Genomic DNA, 25475 nt, shown 5'->3' with positions numbered 1-25475 from the left:
TAAATGCTTACTACTCCTGCTGTTACTACTGCTAACAATAAAAATTATAGTGACAGAACATACAAAGATGTTGAAGTGTGATGGTTTCTGTCAATTGTGACCAGCTGCAGAAATGCTCAGAGTCTCTATAGCCAGTTTTTCCTCAACTTCTGTTTTCTAGTTCCTTCAGTGATCCTTAAAGAGTGGTCTGCCTATAAAGGGAAGTCACCTCAAACCCCTGAGCTGGTGTCTGCCCTGACATTTCGGGAATGGACTTGCCCAAACCTCAAGAAGCTCTGGCTAGGCAAAGCAGTTGAGGACAAGAACAGAAGGATGCGTGCCTTCCTGGCCTGTATGAAGTCAGACACACCCAGTATGCTCAATCCAGCTAACGTCCCCACCCATCTACTGCTCATGTGCTGTGTACTCCGGTAAGCCATGTGACCGGGAAGTGGTCAGTTCATTTCTATTTTATTTTTTTTGACATTTCCTTTAAGCACGTGGTTTTTATAGTATTTTGAGGGGGGGAAGTTTTATGTTTACTTTAGACTTCAGAAACATTGGAAATCAATTGCTATGATAGTCTCCTCAGTTTATGATCTGTCATCATCAGCCCATGCATAAACACTCTTTTATTTTTGGTTTTATATTTGGTTTTTGTCGCCTTCAGCCTTTCTTCCTGATTCAGTCCCCTTCTCTCTACCCATAGTTATCCACTCTTGGGTATTTGATGTGTGTCCCTCCAAGCCATCTTCCATATATATATATATATATATATATATATATATATATATATATATACACAATCTATAGTGATGTTTATATGTGTAGATTTTTTCCTTTTTTAACATGAAAGACACTGTGTTGTACATATCATTCTATTTCTTACTTTTTCACTCAGTGTTATTTTGTAGATCTTTCTGTATTCGTATATGGTTCGTTCCTGATGACTGCTGAATTATATTCCAACAATTACTTATATCATAGTACTTTATTTGTTGTTTGATAGTTGTTTCCAGTTCTGGGATACTGCAAACAGTGCTACAGGGAATATCTTCATAGATGTCTCTGTATCTTTGTGTTCCTGTGTCAGTTTATCTGAAGTATGTATTTAGGAGTTGAAGTCCTGGATCCTGTAAATATGCATATAGATTTTTTGCCAAATATGGTCAAATTGCTCTAGATTATATTTGTTCTAAATTTATAGTCCTATGAAGAATGCATAAGGGTTTCTATTTCTTCATATTATTGCCAGGGCTGATATCTTATAACTTCTTAATTTTTGCTAATCCAGTGGGTTTTAAGTAGTATCTTTTATTTTAATTTGCATTTATTTGACTACAGATGAGGTTGATCTTCTTTTTTATATATATTAGCCATTTGTTTTCACATTCTCTGAAGTGCCTATTTATCTTGCAAATTTTCTTTTAGGTTACTTGTCTTTTCTCTTTCTGATTACAGAAGTTTCTTGTGAGATTGGGATTGACATATATACACTACTATGTGTAAAATAGATAACTAATGAGAACCTGCTGTATAGCACAGGGAACTCTACTCAGTGCTCTGTGGTGACCTAAATGGGAAGGAAATCCAAAAAATAGGGGATATATGTATACATATAGCTGATTCACTTAGCTGTACAGCAGAAACTAACACAACATTGTAAAACAACTATACCCCAATTAAAAAAAGAAAAAAAAGAACAATACCCAAGAAGTGACAATGGTGACAGCAACTGGCTATCTTTATGCAACTGTAAATTTGGTTCAACTTTCTTTAGGGCAATTTAGCAATCTGTATATAAATGACAATTTAATAAGACTGTATGTTAAACCTTAAATACATAATATACCCTAAACAAATAAACATACAAATAAAGCAAATATCTTTTCTATATCTTTGTGTATATGTGTCAAATATCTTTTCCAGTCAGCCACAATTTTTTTAGAAATTTATGTACAATATCCTTTTTAGGACAAAAGTATTTCATTCTCACTGACCTTTCATTATGATTTCATACATACAGAAAAGTGGGACTTCCCTGGCGATCCAGTGGTTAAGACTCCACCCTTCCACTGCAGGGGGCGTGGGTTCCATCCCTGGTCAGGGAACTAAGATCCGTCATGCCACACCATGTGGCGTGGCCAAAAAAAAAAAAAACACACAGGAAAGTTGGAAGGATAGGATGGCAAACACTCATATGACCACCACTTAGATTCTGTGATTAACAGCTTTATACCATATAACCATATAAACACTCATATGACCACCACTTAGATTCTATAATTAACAGCTTTATACCATATAACCATATAACTATCCCTCTCTCCATCTCTAGCCATCCATTTATCCATCCTTTTTGATGCATTTCCAAGTAATTTGCAGATATCAGTACACTTTACCCCTAACCAATAAGTATTTAAGTTGATTTTGTCAAACCCATCAATCTGTACATTTATGGTGTGTGCTTTGGGGATCTTATTTAATAAATTCTTCCCTACCCCTGGGTCATAAAGATGTGTCTACTTTTTCTGTAACTATAATGTAACTGTTTACATTATAGTTTTATAATGTTGCCTTCCATGTAAGGTCTTTAATATCTGTATATGCTGTATAAAATGATCTAATTTTATTTTCTCTACATAATAAGCCAGTTTTCCCAACCCCGTTTATTAAATGACCTGTTCTCTCCCCATTGATTTGTGTTACCACCATTATTAGGTACCAAGTTCCTGTATATTCTTGAGTCCATTCCTGGATTCTATTATTTCCATTGCCTACTTGCTGCGTTGCCAGTATCACATTCTTTGAATTATTAACGGTTTGTAATTTGTCTTAATATCAGGTCAGGTAAATCTCCACTCTGCTTTTCTTGTTGCAGACTTGTACTAACTATTCTTGAACCACATAAATCTTTTATTTTTAATATCTTTATTGGAGTATGATTGCTTTACAATGTTGTTAGTTTCTGCTGTAGAACAAAGTGAATCAGCTATACATATACATATATCCCAATATGCCCTCCCTCTTGCGTCTCCCTCCCACCTTCCCTATCCCACCCCCCTAGGTCGTCACAAAACATGGAGCTGAACTCCCTATACCCTGCAGCAGCTTCCCACTAGCCATCCATTTTACATTTGGTAGTGTATATATGTCAATGCTACTCTCTAACTTCGTCCCGGCTGCCCCTTCCCCTACTGTGTCCTCAAGTCCGTTCTCTATGTCTGTGTCTTTATTCCTGCCCTGCCACTGGGTTCATCAGTACCACTTTTTTACTTTCCATATATATGTGTTAGCATACAGTATTTGTTTTTATCTTTCTGACTTACTTCACTCTGTATGACACACTCTAGGTCCATCCAACTCACTACAAATAACCCAATTTTGTTCCTTTCTCTGGCTGAGTAATATTACATTGTATATATGTGCCACATCTTCTTTATCCATTCATCTGTCGATGGGCACTTAGGTTACTTCCATGTCCTGGCTATTGTAAATAGTGCTGCAATGAACACTGGGGTACGTGACTCTTTTTTTTTTTTAATCACACCACCATCCCCACCCCCCAGCGGCTTTCCCCCCTTGATGTCCATACGTTTGTTCTCTACATCTGTGTCTCAACTTCTGCCCTGCAAACCGGTTAATCTGTACCATTTTTCTAGGTTCCACATACATGCATTAATACACGATATTTGACTCTTTTTGAATTATGGTTTTCTCAGAGTATATGCCCAGTAGTGGGATTGCTGGGTCATATGGTAGCTCTATTTTTAGTGTTTTAAGGAACCTCCATCTGTTCTCCATAGTGGCTGTATCAATTTTCATTCCTACCAGCAGTGCAGGAGAGTTCCCTTTTCTCCACACCCTCTCCAGCATTTATTGTTTCTAGATTTTTTGATGATGGCCATTGTGACTAGTGTGAGGTGATACCTCATTGTGGTTTTGATTTGCATTTCTCTAATGATTAATGATGTTGAGCATGTTCTCATGTGTTTGTTGGCAATCTGTATATCTTCTTTGGAGAAATGTCTATTTAGGTCTTCTGCCCATTTTTGGATTTGGTTTTTCTTTGTTTTTGTTTTCTTTTTGATATTGAGCTGCATGAGCTGCTTGTATATTTTGGAGGTTAATCCTTTGTCAGTTGCTTTGTTTGCAGATATTTTCTCCCATTCTGAGGGTTGTCTTTCCATCTTGTTTATGGTTTCCTTTGCTGTGCAAAAGCTTTTAAGTTTCACTAGGTCCCACTTGTTTATTTTTAATTTCATTCCCATTGCTCTAGGAGGTGGGTCAAAAAGGATCTTACTTTGATTTATGTCATAGGTGTACTGCCTATGTTTTCCTCTAAGAGTTTTATAGTGTCTGGCCTTACATTTAGATCTTCAATCCATTTTGAGTTTATTTTTGGATATGGTGTTAGGGAGTGTTCTTTTTTTTCATATTCATATTCTTTCTAGGAAGTGTTCGAATATCATTCTTTTACATGTAGCTGTCCAGTTTTCCCAGCACCACTTATTGAAGAGGCTGTCTTTTCCCCATTGTGTATTCTTGCCTCCTTTGTCAAAGATAAGGTGACCATATGTGAGTGGGTTTATCTGTGTGCTTTCTATCCTATTCCATTGATCTGTACTTCTATTTCTGTGTCAGTACCATACTGTCTTGATTAGAGTAGCTTTGTAGTATAGTCTAAAGTCAGGGAGCCTGATTCCTCTAGCTCCATTTTTCTTTCTCAAGATTGCTTTGACTATTTGGGGTCTTTCTCTGCATTAATTTTGTATTCTGCTACTTTACCAAATTCATTGATTACATCTAGTATTTTCCTGGTGGCATCTTTAGCATTTGCTGTGTATAGTATCAAGTCATCTGCAAACAGTGACAGTTTTATTTCGTATTTTCCAATTTGGATTCCTTTTATTTGTTTTTCTTCTCTGATTGCCATGGCTGGCACTTCCAAAACTATGTTGAATAATAGTGGCAAGAGTGGACACCCTTGTCTTTTTCCTGATCTTAGAGGAAATGCTTTCAGTTTTTCACCATTGAGAGTGATGTTGACTGTGGGTTTGTCATATTACTTTTATTATGTCGAGGCAGGTTACCTCTATGCCCACTTTCTGGAGCGTCTTCGTCATAAATGGATGTTGAATTTTGTTAAAAGCTTTTCCTGCATCTATTGAGATGATCATATGGTTTTTCTCCTTCAATTTGTTAATATGGTGTATCACATTAATTGATTTGCATATATTGAAGAATCCTTGCATTCCTGGGATAATCACCACTTGATCATGGTGTATGATCCTTTTAATGTGCTATTGGATTCTGTTTGCTAGTAGTTTTTTGACGATTTTTGCATGTATGTTCATCAGTGATATTGGCCTGTAATCTTTTTTGTGACATCTTTGTCTGGTTTTGGTATCAGTGTGATGGTGGCCTCATAGAATGAGTTTGGGAGTGTTCCTCCCTCTGCTATATTTTGAAAGAGTTTGAGAAGGATAGGTGTTAGCTCTTCTCTAAATGTTTGATAGAATTTGCCCATGAAGCGATCTGTCCCTGGGCTTTTGTTTGTTGGAAGACTTTTTTTTTTTTTTTAATGTCTTACTAAACTTTTATGGGGATTTACTTCTTTTTTAACATCGTTATTGGAGTATAATTGTTCTACAATGATGTGTTAGTTTCTGATTTATAACAAGGTGAATCAGCTATACATATACATATATCCCCCAAACTCCTCCCTTGTGCGTCTCCTTCCCACCCTCCGTATCCCATCTGCTTAGGTGATCACAAAGCACCAAGCTGATCTCCCTGTGCTATGTAGCTGCTTGCTGGAAGACTTAATCACACTTTCAATTTCAGTGCTTGTGATTGGTCTGTTTATATTTTCTATTTCTTTCCGGTTCAATCTTGGAAGGTTATACTTTTCTAAGAATTTGTCCATTTCTTCCAGGTTGTCCATATTATTGGCATTTAGTTCCTCATAGTAGTCTTTCATGATCCTTTGTATTTCTGCAGTGTCAGTTGTTACTTCTCCATTTTCATTTCTAATTCTGTTGATTTGAGTCTTCTCTCTTTTTTTCCTGATGAGTCTGGCTATTGGTTTATCAATTTTATTTGTCTTCTGAAAGAACCAACTTTTAGTTTTATTGATGTTTGCTATTGTTTCCTTCCTTTCGTTTTCATTTATTTATGATCTGATCTTTATGATTTCTTCTGCTAACTTTGGGGTTTTTTTGTTTGTTTTTTGTTTGTTTGCTGTTGTTCATCTTTCTCTAATTGCTTTAGGTTTAAGGTTAGGTTGTTTATTTGAGATGTTTCTTGTTTCTTCAGGTAGGATTGTATTACTATAAACTTCCCTCTTAGAACTGCTTTTGCTGCATCCCGTGGATTTTGGTTCATCGTGTTTTCATTGTCATTTGTTTCTATTTATTTTTTGATTTCCTCTTTGATTTTTTCAGTGATCTCTTGGTTGTTTAGTAGTGTCTTCATTAGATTCCATGTATTTGTATTTTTTACAATTTTTTTTCCTGAAATTGATATCTATTTTCATAGCGTTGTGGTCGGAAAAAATGCTTGATAAAATTTCAGTTTCTTAAACTTACTGTGGCTTGATTAGTGACCCAAGATGTGATCTATCCTGGAGAATGTTCTGTGTGCACATGAGAAGAAAGTGTATTGTGTTGTTTTTGGATGGAATGTCCTATAAATATCAATTAAGTCCATCTGGTCTAATGTGTCATTTAAAGCTTGTGTTTCCTTATTTATTTTCTGTTTGGATCATCTGTCCATTGGTGTAAGCGGGGTGTTAAATTCGCCTACTATTATTGTGTTGCTGTCAGTTTCCCCTTTTATGGCTGTTAGCATTTGCCTTATATATTGAGGTTGTCCTATGTTGGGTGACTAGATACTTACAATTGTTATAGCTTCTTCTTGGATTGATCCTTTGATCACTATGTAATGTCCTTTCTTGTCTCTTGTAATATTCTCTATTTGAAAGTCTATTTTGTCTGATATGAGTGTTGGTACTCCGTCTTTCTTTTGATTTCCAGTTGCATGGAATATCTTTTTCCATCCCCTCACTTTGAGTCTATATAGGTCCCTAAATCTGAAGTGGGTCTCTTGTAAACAGCATATGTAGGGTCTTGTTTTGTGTACATTCAGCCAGTCTATGCCTTTTGGTTGCAGCTTTTAATCCATTTACATTTAAGGTAATTATTGATATGTATGTTCCTATTACCATTTTCTTAATTGGTTTGTTTTTGTTTTTGTAGGTCTTTTCCTTCTCTTGTGTTTCCTGCCTAGAGAAGTTCCTTTAGCATTTCTTGTAAAGCTGGTTTGGTGGTGCTGAATTCGCTTAGCTTTTGCTTGTCTGTAAAGGTTTTAATGTCTCCATCGAATCTGAGTGAAATCCTTGCTGGTTAGAGTGATCTTGGTTGTAGGTTTTTCCCTTTCATTACTTTAAATATGTCCCGCCACTCCCTTCTGGCTTGCAGAGTTTCTGCTGAGAGATCAGCTGTTAAACTTATGGGGATTCCCTTGTATGTTATTTGTTGCTTTTCCCTTGCTGCTTTTAATATTTTTTCTTTGTGTTTAATTTTTGTTAGTGTGATTAATACGTGTCTCATCCTGTTTCTTCTGTATGGGACTCTCTGTGCTTCCTGGACTTGATTGTCTTATTTCGTTTCCCATGTTGGGGACGTTTTCAACTATAATCTATTCCTATTTTTGCAGACCCTTTCTTTTTTTTCTTCTTCTTCTGGGACGCCTATAATTCGAATGTTAGTGTGCTTAATGTTGTCCCAGAGGTCTCTGAGACTGTCCTCAATTCTTTTCATTCTTTTTTCTTTATTCTGCTCTGCAGCAGTTTTTTCCACCACTCTGTCTTCCAGCTCACTTTCCATTCTTCTGCCTCAGTTATTCTGCTATTGATTCCTTCTAGAGTATTTTTAATTTCAGTTCTTGTGTTGTTCATCATTGTTTGCTCTTTAGTTCTTCTAGGTCTTTGTTAAACATTTCTTGTATTTTCTTCATTGTATTTCCTTGATTTTGTATCATCTTTACTATCATTACTCTGAATTCTTTTTCAGGTAGACTGCCTATTTCCTCTTCATTTGTTTGGTCTGGCGGGTTTTTACCTTGCTCCTTCATCTGCTGCATATTTCTCTGTCTTCTCATTTTTTCTAATTTACAGTACTTGAAATCTCCTTTCCCCGGGCTGCAGGGTTGTAGTTCCTTTTGTTTCTGTCCTCCGCCCCTGGTAGTGAGGTTGGTCCAGTGGCTTGCGTAGGCTTCCTGATGGAAGGGATTGGTGCCTGCGTCCTGAGGGGCTGGAGCTGAGTCTTTTCCCTCTGATGAGCAGGGCCACTTCAGGTGGTGTGTTTTGGGCTGTCTGTGAGCTTAGTGTGACTTTAGGTAGTCTGTGTGCTAATGGGTGGGTTTGTGTTCCTGTCTTGTTTTTTGTCTTTTGTGAGGTGTCCAGCACTGGGATCTTCTGACAGCTGGGTGGAGTCGGGTCTTGGATTTAGATAGAGGCCTCCATGGGAGCTCTCGGTGATTAATGTTCCCTGGGGCTGGAAATTCTCTAGTGGTCCAGCACCCTGGATTCTGTGCTCCCACCCCAGAGCTTCAGGCCCAACGTCTGGTCGAGGGACCAAGACCTCACAAGTCACTCGTTCCAGCAATAAAGCAGATTTTTAAAAAAGACTAAGAAAACCCCAGAGTAATGGTAAAAAGTAAAATCAAACAGAAAGAAGGAAACATGCACACACAGAAGAAACAAAAATGGACCCAAATAAATCATAAAGCAAGAGAACAACCAGGCAAGCGAAACAATCCAAGAACGAAATCAAACAATTAAAAAGAAAACTGAGAAAAAACACGTAACTGAAAAACAAAACCAAAGCAGACTGCTAACTGAAGAATGAAGCAAAGAAACAAAACAAACTGACAAAGATGATAAACAAAATAGGAAAAGAGAAAGGGGAAAGAAGACTGAACAGAAAAGCAATGTAGATTTAGAAATATTAAAAAAAATAAAGTAGAAAATATCTTAAGGAAGAAAAAAAGACAAATAAAATCCCAGAGAAATGGTAAAAACAAAATCAAACAAAAACAGAAACAAGGAAACATACACACACATAAAAGAAAAAGAAGCAGAGCCAAATAAGACAAAAAGCAAGAAAACAACCAGACAAATAGAAGAACTCAAAAACGAAATCAAATAATTAGGATTAAAACTAACAAAAACACAAAACCTAAAAAACATACCAAAGTTTTGTGCCAACTGAAGAATAAAGCAAGGAAACAGAACAAACTGATAAAAATGACTTTAAAAAATAATAACAAAAGAAAAAGGGAGAAAGCACAGGACAACAGAAAAGCAAAGTAGAAATGGAAATATATATAAAAAAGAAAAATATATTAAAGAAAAAGAAGAAGAAAAAAATAAGGGAAAAGAACACAGAAGAACAGAAAAGCAAAGTAAAAATAGAAATATATTTTAAAAAGATAAAAATAAAAGTGAATATGTTGTAAAACATAGAGATCCCAAAAGACTAAATTTAAGAAAGTACACTAAAACCAAAAAAAAGCAAGAAAAAATGAAAAACAAACAAAAAAGCCAGAAGCAATGACCAAATGAATCAAAGCATAGTAATATTAATAGTAATAATTATGTTTCCCTGGGATCTCTGCTGTAAGTGTCCTCGCACACACCGTGAGCCACAGCCCAACTCCGCCTCCCCAAGAGGCCCTCCTGTGCCTCTGGGCTGGTCTCTGGAACTGCTGTGGGCCCTGTGGGGACCACTTAGACTCTGATCTGACCCATTGCTGCATGTGCTTTCCCCCAAAAGTCCACAGCTCCCAGAGCTAGACCATTTTCATTTGTGGGAACACTCATTGTCTACTCAGATATTCCGTAGATGCAGGGTCTACCTAGCTGATCATGGGGATTTAATCTGCAGCTTGTACAGCTGATGGAAAGATTTTCAATCTTATTCCTTGGTCACCCTGTCCCTGGGGTTCAGCTTTCGTTTTATCCCCACCTCTGTGGGTGGCCCACCCACAGGAGTCTGGTCCTGAGGCTGCCTTCTAGCTCTCGGGTCTGCCCCTGTGAGCACCGGGCACAGAGGTGATATGACTGCTTGGAACGTGGGAGCCCCAGTGGCACCAAATGCCCACATGAATCTTTATTGTTCCATATGTAATTTAGAATTAGTCCAGTTTCCACAAAATCTTGTTGGGTTTTTTTGGTCAATGAATTGGATTTATAGATTAATTTAGGGAAAATTGACATCTTTATAATGTTGTCTTCCCATCCAAAGATCATAGTTTACTTCTCCCTTTATTCAGGTCTCTTTCTTTATGTCTTTTTTATTTTTTGAAGTATAGTTGATTTACAGTATTATTTTAGTTTCAAATGTACAGAAGTTTATGTCCTAAATAGAGTTAATTTTCTTTCATAGAGGTTTTCTGCATTTTAAATTAATTCCTAGGTACTTGATATATATTATTGTGATTGTCAGTGGTATTCTATTTTTTTACACATTTTTTACACATTGTTTATTTGCTGATGTAGAGTAAGTTTTTGTGCAAAGAGGAAGTCAGTCCCTACAAGTCACCAGAGGATTACAGAGCTTTGAGCTTTGAAACTGGACAAACCTTAGTTTGAATTCTGGCTCTGGCACTTTTCAGCTTGGATAAGTCACTTTAACCTTTTAGAGCTACGGTCCCCAAACTTTTTGCCACCAGAGACCAGTTTCGTGGAAGACAGTTTTTCCACAGTTGGGGGACGTGGTTCAGGTGGTAATGCAAGCGATGGGGGGGGATGGTTCAGGCAGTAATGTGAGTGATGGGGAGCGGCAGATGAAGCTTCACTCAGTTGCCCACCACTCACCTCCTGCTGTGCAGCCCGGTTCCTAACCAGTCCACGGCCCAGGTGTTGGGGACCCCTGTTTCAGAGTATCCATTTTCTCACCATAAATGGGTATAATAATTGTTACTTCTCAGAGCTGTTTGAGGATTGAGATAATGTATGCAGGGGCTTTATCACATAATAGATTCTTAATATGTGTTAATATTCTAACTGCCTTGACATTAAGATTGGTGACTTAAGAAGTCTTCCCAATAAGAATAATGGATAGGATTCATTCCTCCTAGCTCCTTAACACATTCCTGGGCCACAGCCCTACATTATCACATATTAACTCTTGAATTACATGTTTTACCTTTTTTCTCAAAAGTATAGTAATAGCTCATGTTCCCATTTATTTGATTCTCTGGGTTTTTTGGAATACATCCAAAACATGAAAGTAAGTTAAAATGGCTTATTAATAGCTCTAATAGCTATCACAAAGACTATGCTCTAATAGGTTCTATATGCTTGCCCTGAAAAGAACCCCTTAGTCTTCTGCTGAACCTATTTATCCTTAATTTAGACACATTTCTGACAATTTGATCATCTGATTTCCCAGTGTACAACAGATCAGTAGTAGCAAATTCAAGGGACGTGAGACAGGGAGTAAGAGCTATTCTTAGAACCAGCCCCACTGATACCAATTATAAGTGATAGGTTACTCCCTAAAAGCAAGGGAAAAGATATAAAGATTACTTTTAAAAAAACCTAAACACCCCAAAAGAAGAAGCACCATCTGAAGTCTTTTAGTGTAGGGGGAAATTGCCCTGTGAAAGTCAGTAACTCATATATAAGATCATTATTACAGCATAAGGCAGTTATCAGTGTTTACAAAATAATCAAGAACACGTTCTATAATATTACATCCTATGTACCTGACCTTGTGCTAAGTCAGCCCTTTGTATATGATGCTATTAATCCTCATAATAGTGCTGAAAAGTATTATTTATCTCCATTTATAGAAGAGGAGACAAAGGCTCAAAGAGAAGTGACTTGCAAAGATTACATAACTAATAAGGGGTTCTGCAAGTGTTTGAACCCAAGTCTCTCCAACTTCCAATTCCTTTGGTTTTTTTAACATCTTTATTGGAGTATAATTGCTTTACAATGGTGTGTTAGTTTCTGCTTTATAACAAAGTGAATCAGTTATACATATACATATGTTCCCATATGTCTTCCCTCTCACGTCTCCCTCCCTCCCACACTCCCTATCCCACCCCTCTAGGTGGTCACAAAGCACCGAGCCGATCTCCCTGTGCTATGTGGCAGCTTCCCACTAGCTATCTATTTTACGTTTGGTAGTGTATATGTGTCCATGCCACTCTCTCACTTTGTCACAGCTTACCTTCCCCCTCCCCATATCCTCAAGTCCATTCTCTAGTAGGTCTGTGTCTTTATTCCCGTCTTACCCCTAGGTTCTTCATGACATTTTTTGTTTTTTAGATTCCATATATATGTGTTAGCATACAGTATTTGTTTTTCTCTTTCTGACTTACTTCACTCTGTATGACAGACTCTAGGTCCATCCACCTCACTACAAATATCTCAATTTCATTTCTTTTTTATGGCTGAGTAATATTCCTTTGTGTATATGTGCCACGTCTTCTTTATCCATTCATCCGATGATGGACACTTAGATTGCTTCCATGTCCTGGCTATTGTAAATAGAGCTGCAATAAATATTTTGGTACATGACTCTTTTTGAATTATGGTTTTCTCAGGGTACATGCCCAGTAGTGGGATTGCTGGGTCGTATGGTAGTTCTATTTGTAGTTTTTTAAGGAAGCTCCATACTGTTTTCCATAGTGGCTGTATCAATTTACATTCCCACCAGCAGTGCAAGAGGGTTCCCTTTTCTCCACACCCTCTCCAGCATTTATTGTTTCTAGAATTTTTGATGATGGCCATTCTGACCGGTGTGAGATGATATCTCATTGTAGTTTTGATTTGCATCTCTCTAATGATTAATGATGTTGAGCATTCTTTCATGTGTTTGTTGGCAGTCTGTATATCTTCTTTGGAGAATGTCTATTTAGGTCTTCTAACCATTTTTGGATTGGGTTGTTTGTTTTTCATTATTGAGCTGCTTGTAAATCTTGGAGATTAATCCTTTGTCAGTTGCTTCATTTGCAAATATTTTCTCCCATTCTGAGGGTTGTCTTTTGGTCTTGTTTATGGTTTCCTTTGCTGTGCAAAAGCTTTTAAGTTTCATTAGGTCCCATTTGTTTTTATTTCCATTTCTTTAGGAGGTGGGTCAAAAAGGATCTTGCTGTGATTTATGTCATAGAGTGTTCTGCCTATGCTTTCCTCTAAGAGTTTGATAGTGTCTGGCCTTACATTTAGGTCTTTAATCCATTTTGAGTTTATTTTTGTGTATGGTGTTAGGGAGTGTCCTAATCTCATACTTTTACATGTACCTGTCCAGTTTTCCCAGCACCACTTATTGAAGAGGCTGTCTTTTCTCCACTGTATATTCTTGCCTCCTTTATCAAAGATAAGGTGACCATATGTGCGTAGGTTTATCTCTGGGCTTTCTATCCTGTTCCATTGATCTATATTTCTGTTTTTGTGCCAGTGCCATACTGTCTTGATTACTCTAGCTTTGTAGTATAGTCTGAAGTCAGGGAGCCTGATTCCTCTAGCTCCATTTTTCATTCTCAAGATTGCTTTGGCTATTCGGGGTCTTTTGTGTTTCCATACAAATTGTGAAATTTTTTATTCTAGTTCTGTGAAAAATGCCAGTGTTAGTTTGATAGGGATTGCATTTCCTATGGTTTTTAAAAGGCAAAATGGTAGAAAAATGCAGTTTTAAAAATTAACATAAAATCTTATTGGAAATTTAAAATTCAACTTTAAATGAAATTTAACTTATCCTAAGTACTGCATTGCCCATCAATGTAAAGACTGGGTAGGGTACTTCACTGGTGGCACAGTGGTTAAAAATCCACCTGACAATACAGGGGACACAGGTTCGATCCCTGGTCTGGGAAAATCCCACGTGCCACGGAGCAAGTAAGCCTATGCACCACAACTACTGAGCCTGCGCTCTAGAGCTCGTAAGCCACAACTGCTGAGCCCGCATGCCACAGCTACTGAAGCCCGCGTGCCTGAAGCCCATGTTCTGCAAAGAGAGAAGCCACCACAATGAGAAGCCTGTTCACTGCAATGAAGAGTAGCCCCCACTTTCCACAACTAGAGAAAGCTCGTGCACAGCAACAAAGACCCAACGCAGCCAAAAAAATAATAATTTTTATAAAAAAGACTGGGTAGGAACACTGAACTATGCCCTGATTGAGTATTAGTAATCTAAACTCCTCAATTGCTTCTAGTAACTATAGTTAAGAGATACCTCTCATGAAAGTAAAGTACTGCTGGGCAAGTTGTGGCTAAAGCTTAAGTTGGTGCAGCTCTTGGACATTTGGCCTAGAGAAATGAGAGTCTACTAGGAAAGCTTGATACAGTTGGAGGAAGGCAGAAACTTTATACATATAATGATCACAACTGAGGAGAGAAGGATAATGAGGAACTCTGTCAGGCTTCTAGGGGTGGGATGCAGCCCTGTTGAATGAGGAGGACCGTGTACCAAGGCCCTACCATTTCTAGCACAGGTTCTTTACAATCTCAACCATTTTCCGGAAATAGAACATGAAATTGAACAAAGTTGTTTCTCTAGATTCATGGCTGAAGTTGCAGAGTCTCTTCAGAGAAACAGTTCTATTAAGAAGCAGCAGATTCATTCCCAGCTGTACGTAATAGAATATTTGAGTTAACCATGTGCCATCCTGATATATAAAGAGTAAAGGTATATAAAAACTAGTCTTTGTTCACCTGACAAAATAATTCTTAAGTTCGTTGGGAAAAGCAAATGAGTAAGAATAGATTGAAATTTTTTTTTAAAGATCAGTAAGTGGAGTCTTGGCTCAAATAACGTCAACAAAAAAGCCAGAATGTATTATAAATGTATACTAAAATGATATGATACTGGCACAAAGATTGACAGGTCATTGTTTTAGAGCAGCTAATACTAAGACCCTAGACACATAATAACTTAAAATGTGCTAAAGAAAGCTTCACAAATCAATGAGGAATAGATGAACTTTTTAATAATTGTTGAGAAAATTGGGTTGATATCTGAGGAGAAAACATCAAGTTAGAGCCTTACCACACATAAATTCTAGATAAATTGATTATAGAGATAAATTTAAAGAATAAAAGATAACAGGTAGAATAAAAACCAAGCAATGATTTACCTGATCTTGAGACAAGAAAGCAGTTTTTTAAATGAAAATTAAAAAAGAAGCCTCAAGCCCAGGGCATTGTCAAAAACAATAGCAAAATCAATGGCAAACAATTGGGGGGACAAATATCTCAGTTACCTGTGGCTGCAATACACCATGCCAAAAATTTAACTGGGAGATCTGAGCAATAAAACAACCATAAAGGTCTTGGATACACTCTCATATAGTCCTGGGAATCTGGAAGATTGTGTACAGACTCAGGAGAGACTTATAGCTCCAATTACATATTCATACCTGGCTGAACATGACACCTACATAAGAAAAAAATAAAACCCAGACATAAACTGCTTGAATTTTTAATGCATGCCCCAACCTACATATAGATCTCCTTTGCAAAAATGGAAGCTTTATTGGCCCAAGATGTTTATGCACAACCTTTGACTAATCATTGGCTAGCTAATAAGTTATGATGATCCAAGAGAGACTCCTAGGAAGCTAGCCCTAAAAATGAAACGAATTAAAAGTAAAAATAAAAATCTGAGCAAGGACATCAGGCTACACACTGCAGGAAAGACAGACTCTCCAGAATTGGTTCAGACATGACACTAAACAAATATAAAAGCAGCAACTACATTGCTTTGGGAGGGAGTCAAAAGTCCAGAGTTGCTCAGTATATTATCAAAACTGTCCAGTGTCAAATAAAAAATTACAAAAGTTGCAAAGAAATAATGTGTGTCTCATACTCAGGACAAAAAGCAGTCAATAGAAACTGTCTCCGAGGGCATATGGATATAGGACATAGTAAATAAAGACTTTTAATCAGCTCCTATAAATATATTCAAAGAACTAAAGGAAACCATATTTAAAGAATTAAAGTATGATAACAAAGACCTATCAAATAGAGAATAGCAATAAACAAATAGAAGAAATCTATCAAGGTGGTGGGGCAGAAGGAGGTATGGAACTCACCTCTCCCCATGAACACATAAATACGTCTACATATGGAGCAATTCTCACTGAAAACTAACTGGAAACCGGCAGAAAGACTTCTGTACAACCAAGGCTACAAGAAAGATTCACCCATAATTGGGTAGGAAGGGAAGAGAAGCAATCAGGTCAGGCCCTGTGCCCCTGGGAGGGAACTCAGAGGAACAGGGAGATTACACCGGTGGAGATTCGCCCGGGGGAGTAAGCTATTTGAACCACAGATTGGGTGCCCCAGAATCCGACACAGGGAAGACAAGCCCTCTTGACTGATTGGAGGACCACAGGAGGGCTGTGTGAAGCCTGGATTGAGTATGAGGAGCATGTGCGTGCTGGCTTACCCTCAAGGCAGGGCAGAGAGGGCAGAGTGAGGACTGCTCCAGAGGCTGCCAGGTTTCCCACAACCGCCCTGGCCCTAACCCCAGCCCAGCGACTGCTCCAGACCCACTTATCCATGATGCAGCGTGACATTGGATCCAGGGCTGCCACAACCAGGGAGAAAGCTCAGATGTGGGACACAGGCTACTGAGTCCCAGGGGGGTGTCTGGGTGGGCCTGTGGCATCCATTGTTGGTGCATCAGAAGCGGCCCAAAACTCTAACGGTGGCCACTCTACCACAGCTCACCCACCCCCATACACACTGAGAATCAATTCAGGCCCCACCTACCCTGTGGTGTGGCTTCACAACAGGACTGGGGCAGTGGAGGCTGAGGGCAATGATTGGATGTGAGGGACAAAGGGGACTTGGACCTGAGGCTGCGTCTGAACAGAGCAAGGGAAACAGTTCCTGGTGCCTGCAGAGGCAGTGCATTGGAGACAACTTGGACCTCTGTCTACAGCTGACATGAGCCCAGAGCCCACACGGGCCCCCCTTGCTTCAGCACTAGCCCCCTCTGGGGCAAAAGTCCCAGTGCAGGGAGAGGGGAAAGCACATACTTAAAGGGAACAGAGCCAACTCGGCTGGATCCTAAGGGCTTCCGCTTCAGCATCTTGGGACCTAACCCTACCCCGGACAAGGTGGTGATGGCTACTGAACAGAGGGGAAGCCCTGCCTCACACCAGGCTCCTCCCCTAACACCTTCATCTCCAGCCCCACCTCCCAACAAGGTGATAGCTGCCAGCACACCCTGAGGAAAGAGGTGACTTGCATCCACGTCAAATCCAGCCCTCCCACCAAAGGCATTGGGCACACACACTTTACATAAGGGCCCTCCCACATAAGGACATCCCTTCAACACTACAATAGGTAACTGTTTCACCTAATTTCATAGACACAGAGAAAGTTTAGCAAAGTAAAAAGGCAGAGGAACTGGTCTCAATTGAAACAGCAAGAGAAAACCCTTGAAAAAATAAATAATGAAAAGGAATAAACAAAAAGATTAAAGAATTCAAAGCATTAGTAATAAGAATGTTAATTGGATTAGAGAAAAGAACAGATGAGCACAGTTAGAATTTTAACAAGGAACTCGAAAATATAAGAAAGACCCAATCAGAAATGAAGAATTCAATAACTTAAATAAAAAACACACTAGAAGGAATGAATAGCAGACTAAGTGATTCAGAAGAAAGCATAAGTGATCTGGAAGATAGAGTAATGGAGATCACCCAATCAGAACAGCATAAAGAAAAACAAATTTTTAAAAATGAGAACAGTTTGAGATCTCTGAGATAACATTAAGCATACCAACATTCTCTTTAAGGGGTCCCAGAAGGAAACAAGAGAGAGAAGGGGATCAAAAATATATTTGATGAGATTATGTCTGGAAACTTCCCAAACCTGAAGAAGGAAACAGATATCCATGTACAGGAAGCAGAGAGGGTCTCAAATAAGATGAACCCAAACAGACCCACACCAAGACATATTATAATTAAAATGGCAATCTACAGATGAATGGATTAAAAAAACATATCAGGTGTGTGTGTGTGTGTGTGTGTGTATGTATAATGGAGTATTGTATAATGGAGTACTCAAACATAAAAAAGAGTGAAATTCTTCCATCTGTAGCAATGTGGATAGACCTAGAGTATATTATGCATAGTGAAATAATTCAGACAGAGAAAGACAAATTACTGTATGATATCCCTTATTTGTGGAATCTAAAAAGTAAAACAAATGAATGTATATAGCAAAAAAGAAACAGTCTCACAGATATAGAAAACAATCCAGTGGTTACCAGTGGGGAGATGGAAGAAGGGAGGGGCAAGATATGGTTATGCGATTAAGAGATACAAACTACTATGTATAAAATAGATAAGCAACAAGGATATATTGTATAGAACAGGGACTTACAGTCATCATTTTGTAATAACTCTTAATGGAGTATAATCTATAAAAATACTGAATCATTATCCTGTACACCTGAAACTAATATTATAAACCAACTATACTTTAATTAAATAAAGAGATAGAAATTACAAAAAGAAATCAAATAGATATTCTGGAGTTGAAAAGTATATTCATTGAAGTGAAAAATTAACTTGAGGAGCTCAACAGCAGATTTGAGCTGAGAGAAGGAAAAAAATCAGAGAATTTGAAGGTAGATAGATAGAAATTATCCAGTCTGAAGAACAGAATGTGAAAAGAATGCATAAAAATGAACAGAGGCTAACAGACCTTAGGACAGTATCAAGCATACTAGCATATGCATAACAGGTGACCCAGGAGAGAGGGGAGGTAGTTAGAAAATAATATATGAAGAAATTGAAAGAAGAATTGAAAACTTCCCAAATTTGATGAAAAACATAAATCTATACATCTAAGATCAAAACCTCCATGTAGTACAACTTAAAGATCCACACTTTAGCACTGTTTAAAAGAGAAAGACAGTCTTGAAAGAAGCAAGAGAGAAACAACTTACTATATACAAGGGAACCAGAAGAAGATGAACAATAGTCAAAAGGTGGAAGCAACCTGTTTCCATTGGTGGATGAGTTGAGGAACCAAAAGTGGTATACACATATGACAGAATGTTATTCAACCTTAAAAAGGAAATTCTGATACATGCTACAACATGACTGACCTTTAAAGATATGCTAAGTGAAGTATGCCAGTCACAAAAGGACAAACATTGTATGATTCCACTTATATGAGGTACCTAGAATAGTCAATTTTAGAGATAGAAAGTAAACTGGTGGTTTCCAGGGGCTGAGGGGAGGGAGGAATGGGGAATTAGTGTTTAGTAGGTACAACATTCAAGTTGGGAAGAAGTTCTGGAGATAGGTAGTGGTGATGATGCAGCATAATGTGAATGTACTTAATGCTGCTGAACTGTACACTTAAAAATTATTAAAGTGGTAAATATTACGTTATATATCTCTTACCACAAGAAAAACAAAAAGGAAGACAAGTGGGACTTCCAGAGTAAAGAGGTGGGTAAACCCTGCCCTGAGCAAAATTATAACTTAACTACTGAAAATTCTTTTTAAAATCATTTAACCCTCGGGCATACATAGCCAAGAAGACAAGGACTCCTTCTCCTCCCAGCTCCCATTCTTGGGTTATGGTTTCACCCTGGGAGCGGAATACTGACAGTTCTTGTCAACCCCAGTCCTGTGTCCAGGTAGGTGTGGTAAAGAGGCTCACTTACCCAGCCTCCACTCATGGCAGAAGCTGTAATCCAGGGGCAGCATGCCAACAATACTTGGGTCCCCAATCATTCCCACTAAGCTCATATGTCAGAAGGAGTTTCAGCACTGGGAGGATCAAGCCAAAAAAGACTAGGGGCTGCCAACCCATCCCCCCATCCTCAGTATCCACTTGTAGAGAGGATGTCACTTGTCACTGGGAAAAGCAGCTCCAGATCTGGTACAGTGACTAGGAGCTCTTCTTAGGGGAAAAAGCAGGCCATAAGAATGAGGAGCTTTATACCTCTACCTGAAGTGACTGTCTTTATTTGGAACACAGCATGGAAAATTCCATGCCTAAGAGCACGTCAAGAACAATAGGGATCTTGATGGTGAGGAATTAAGAGGAGGCTGATAGCTCCATGATACAAGCAAAATGGCAGAGCATCCAGAAGTTTTATAGAGAGAACCAAGGAAAGAAATAGCCAAGAAGAGCCCTGCTGGGATCACAGTCAACTCTGGGGATCAGGAAGGGTGTGTGCATGCAGTAGATGGCACTCACTCAGGAGCACCCAGAACAGGACATGAGGCAGACTTCAAAGCATTCTCCAAATCACATAAAGACCTATCAATAGAGACTTCCCTGGTGGTGCAGTGGAAAAGAATCCACCTGCCAGTGCAAGGGACACGGGTTCAATCCCTGGTCCGGGAAGATCCCACATGCTGTGGGGCAACTAAGCCCGTGCGCCACAACTACGGAGCCTGTGCTCTAGAGCCCACGAGCCACAACTACTGAGCCTGCCTGCTGCAACTACGGAAACCCGTGCACCTAGAGCCCATGCTCTGCAACAAGAGCAGCCACCACAAGGAGAAGCCCGCACACAGCAGCAAAGACCCAATGCAGCCAAAAATAAATAAAACTAAAAAAAAAAAAGACCCATCAGTACAGAGCAGATGCCTCACTGGCACAAGGGACTGAAACACCACCTTTGACCCAGAGGCAACTCCTAGAAATCCAGGCTTAAAACTAAAACTCATTGCTGCCAGACTGGAAGACTGAATACCCAAAGCTATGTCTTCTCAGAAATGATCAGAGAAGGAACTGAAACCATGCACCTCAGATTGGGACTTGAACCCACATGGCCGGGACTCACTCGGCCAAAACCCAGATTGGGACTTGAATGCACACGGCTATGTCATTCTGTTATAAGTTTGTGCCCTGCCCCCATCTTTCCTGTTTCATTCCCCTCTCAGAGATTTTACTCCCATATTCTTATGGGAAGGAGAAGGGCAATGGTCTGTCTTCTGTAACTGCTTCAAGGCTGAGTAGGGGCATTGACCCTGCCTGTCAGGGAGTAAAAATCTCTGGATGCCTGATCTAGGGGCCCCAGGGGCAGGACAGCTCCTTGTTTTAAGTTAGTATGGGCTGGAATCCTCACATAGCCATCATCTTGATGTGGAACTGTCGTAACTGCTTCCATAGCCTTTCTATGAATCTCCTTGATGATGAAGCACTTGTTGTAACAGCATCAGAGTACAAAATTATCTATAAATGACAGAAGACTTAAAAGGCATGGTTAGACATCTGATTACAGTGTAATTGATAAAGAAACTTGGTCACAATAACCAGAATTATGAATGATTACATTTAACTTAACATACCAACTAATCCTAGTTAAATAATTCCTGTTTGAGGTACCTCAGGGGCCCTCTAAAGCATCCTAAAGTTAGCTGGAAATCAAAAGAAATTTAATTAAAATTTGGTATTTTGGAATTCTGTCAAAAAGTTTTAAAACTTGGCTTCCCTGGTGGCGCAGTGGTTGAGAATCTGCCTGCTAATGCAGGAGACACGGGTTTGAGCCCTGGTCTGGGAAGATCCCACATACCGCACAGCAACTAGGCCCGTGAGCCACAACTACTGAGCCTGCGCATCTGGAGCCTGTGCTCCGCGACAAGAGAGGCTGTGATAGTGAGAGGCCCACGCACCGCGATGAAGAGTGGCCCCTGCTTGCCACAACTAGAGAAAGCCGTTGCACAGAAACGAAGACCCAACACAGCAAAAATTAATTAATTAATTAATAAACTCCTACCCCCAGCATCTAAAAAAAAAAAAAAGATCCTTTTTAAAAAAAAGTTTTAGGGCTTCCCTGGTGGCGCAGTGGTTGAGAGTCCACCTGCCGATGCAGGGGACACGGGTTCGTGCCCCGGTCCGGGAAGATCCCACATGCCGCGGAGTGGCTGGGCCCGTGAGCCGTGGCCGCTGAGCCTGTGCGTCCGGAGCCTGTGCTCTGCAACGGGAGAGGCCACAACAGTGAGAGGCCCGTGTACTGCAAAAAAAAAAAAAAACTTTTAAAACTTGGTCAAATGAGGTCATAGGTCACTCTAAAACAATACTTATTCCTTAACCAGTTACAAACGATCTCAAAAGCAAATACAGATCACTTAAAGGCAAAGAAACTCATACTATCTGTTATTAAAAGCAGCATTTCAAGAAAACTTTGGAGGGAGACACCAAGTCCAGTCTTGTCCCAGCCCACTCCCAAAAAAATCCATTTACCCAACTGTATTTAATCCAATCATAGAAAGTTCTGATCATGCACAACTCTTTTCTTAGTATTTTTCTCATTCCTCACCCCTTCTTTTACTGAAAACATACATCTTACTTACCTTAAAAGTTTTTTTTTCCACATTAAGTTACTTTTCTTGTTGACAAATTTGTAGCAGATAGAATGAGGTCTTATTTGACCTTTAGTAAACCTAGGTACAACAGAAGTATTATACTTAACATTGATGACTCTAAAGACATGTCTGTATTAATCAAACCAACAAGCTTAAGCCACCTTCAATACCAGATATCAGTTTAGTACTGAATATTTTCCATATGACATGAACCTGAAATTTATTATGGCCAGATTATTTTCTATTTCTGAGTGTTTATATAGGTGCTTAATTTCCTTTAATTAAGTAGAGCTTTTATGAATTAATTTTTGGCAATATCATACAGCTACAACACACATATAGATACATACAAACACACAGGCCTCATAGTTCCCATTCCAAAATTTCAGCCATGAGTCAGGTACAGCAATGTCTACAAAACAGATTGGATTAAAATTGGGTTTCTGGCAGATGGAACAAATCAAACTCCCTTGTCTAGATGGCTAGACCCTTTTTACTACTGTTTACAGAAAAGACACTTAGGATTTCTTTTTGTCCTTGACAACTTCCAAATTACTTACCCCGTTTTTCAAACTTTGCATTTTAAAAATAGGGTGGAGATAAGGGTTCCTGAGAAGACCAGGTAGGACATTTACATCTCAAAGCACAGGCAACTTTCTCCTAAGATGACTTTGTTTCCCCTTTGTTTAATACTTACAAGCCTCTTAAATAGAAGGGTAAAAGGATTGGTGGGTTTTGGATTATTTTTGGAGCTACAGCTTTGGTCCTATAAAGCCTAGATTTGTAAAACAAGGACAGTTTTTTTTTTTCAAAGAATTGGGTGGCTACCTCAATGCTATCAAAGGACTGATACACCCATTCACCTATGTTGTAAGGTTTTACTTTCCCTCACTTAGTTAATGGGAGAAGGCCTCTTCCAAAATTCCTATCAGGCTCTGAATATCAGCTACAGTTAGTTTAGTCAGACCAGTGGCCTCCCTTTTTTGTAATCTATTTACAGACACTTTTGAGGATCTTCCCTAGGTTTAAGAAATTTGTACCTTATATTTAGACACTCTATAACCCTTTTTACTTAATAATCATTGGCTGGATATCTTCAGCCAAGCCCGGAACCTCGGTATTCCGCATTCCAGGGTCTACTAAGGCTTCTATTTTAGCTTCAAATTTTATGTTCCTTTCCACTTCCTGTTAGAACCATTTGGTGATGAGGGTGATTCCCTTGCCCCTGAAGAAACAGAGTGGCCCCTAACTTAGCTAACAAATCTCTTCCCGTTAAAGGGATGGGACAGTCAGGCACAAACAGAAAGGAATGTAAGAACAACCAGCCATTGATGCTGCACAAAAGGGGTTCCAGGAAATTGTGCCCTTGCCTCTTCCCTGACACCCCCATTACATACTCCTTATGGTTACTATGGTTTCCAATCCTTTGGGTTAAGACCGAAAAGGTTGTACCAGTATCTATAAGAATTCTATCAAGTGGCCCACCACATCAATGACCATGTAGATGGTATCTCTAGGCAGAGCCACTTTTGGCCTTGGGCCTCTTCAGTCTTCTGATTGCAAAACCATCAATGGCTGAGGGGCTTCCCTTGCTCTCTGTCATCTGGGCATTCCCTCTTCCAATGCCCTGGCTCTTTGCAAAGGGCACATCAATCGCAATCCTCCCTCCAGTGTCCCTTTTGTCCACACAGGGTACACTGCATCTGTCTGGGTACCCGTGGGCCTAGTGGGCCACCAGGGCCAAGTTGGCCTGGAAAAGCCAACTTCCCCTTTGGTGGTCTCTGAGTGGACAAAGCCACTTCCATCATTTCAGCCTTTTGCATATTTCTCTGGGTGTGTTCAGCCTTTTCAGCCATATCCCTATTATTGAAAACCAAATAAGCCAATTGGAACAAATCGTTCAGTGGAGTCTGAGGACCAGCAGTTGTTTCTGAATTTTTTGCCTGATATCTGGGGCAGACTGGGCTATGAAATGCATAGCCAAAAGGGCCTGTCCCTCGAGGGAGGAGGGATCCATGTTTGTATACTTCCTAAAAGCTTCTACTAGTCTTCCTTTGAAGACTGCAGGATTTTTGTCCTGTCCCTGTTGGACCTCTTTCACCTTTTTATTATTAACAGGTTTTACTGTAAGTTTCTTCCTACCCTCTATTAAACAGTTAATCATATGGCCCCATCTATCTCTATCAATAGAATTCACCTGGTAATTCCATTGTTGATTTGCCTCAGGGATGGCCTCGATCCCCACCCAGTGTACTGCATGGTCCCGTAGGGTGGGTCAGTTAAAATGTCCTCTGTGTCCTTCCTAGAGTTATCCCTCCAAGCTACACATGCCTTAGATTCCTTTTGGGTTCCATTATCTAGATACAAGGCCATGAAAACTTGAACATAGTGTACTTCACTCCATTTTAAATTTCCTAACTCATATTGTGGCCAATCCTGAAGTTTTTTGCTTTTTAATTCCTGTTGTCTGAATTTTTCCTGGAGTATATGGCCCAGACGGGTATCAGCCGGGATTGATGCAGCCTGACCCATTTTAGACCCAAGCCTTAGATGATGTCTCTAGCCACGCAATTTGGTCAAGATTTGCACTTATAATTTTAGATGTTATCCCTTCCAAGACAGTTTCCCAACCAGATGATAGTGCCCAAAAAGTTGTTGCAAAGAAACAGCACAGAAGGCATCCCCAGTGGTGTTGACGATGAGCAGGAGTTGGTCTAGCTATAATTTGGAAATAAAGGGTCAGCACTTGTCAATAAGAAGTACATCTTGGCAGCCACACAGGTCTTCTGGGGTTAAGAGAAGAAAGAAAGAACTCAAACAGGAATGAACATAGAATGTAGGAGAAAAACCTCAGAGTTGAGGAGAAGAGTCTAGATGATTACCAATCCTGCAGCAACAATTCTGTCCTGGACCTGCTGATGGTTGTCCCTAAGCATAGCCATTCCACACCATCTTTCTGTAACACACCATGTTGATTGCCATCATTCCTCTGGTCAGGACCTATGCATCATCCTGAAGCATTCAGGGTTAACTGGCCCAATAAAAATGGGCAGACATCAGTGGAGCATCCTCCCCAGTACACCTGACTTGTGGCATCCCACAAGCCCGTCTAGGACGACGACCTAACTCTC

General features: G+C 39.4%; 1 protein-coding gene across 1 annotated transcript in view; it reads left to right on the top strand.

The window, feature by feature from the left end:
• The window catches only part of FAM120C (family with sequence similarity 120C), a 142652-nt gene that overhangs the window by 75856 nt on the left and 41321 nt on the right, over nt 1–25475 (top strand). The window contains exon 10 of the mRNA XM_032619723.1: nt 161–410. Within this exon, the coding sequence (XP_032475614.1) occupies nt 161–410 (250 nt within the window). The remainder of the gene's footprint in view (nt 1–160; nt 411–25475) is intronic.

This window comes from Phocoena sinus, chromosome X (assembly GCF_008692025.1).
Source record: "Phocoena sinus isolate mPhoSin1 chromosome X, mPhoSin1.pri, whole genome shotgun sequence".
Classification (NCBI taxonomy): domain Eukaryota; kingdom Metazoa; phylum Chordata; class Mammalia; order Artiodactyla; family Phocoenidae; genus Phocoena; species Phocoena sinus.
The sequence above is the reverse complement of the archived record's forward strand: the minus strand, read 5'-3'. Positions and strand labels throughout refer to the sequence as shown.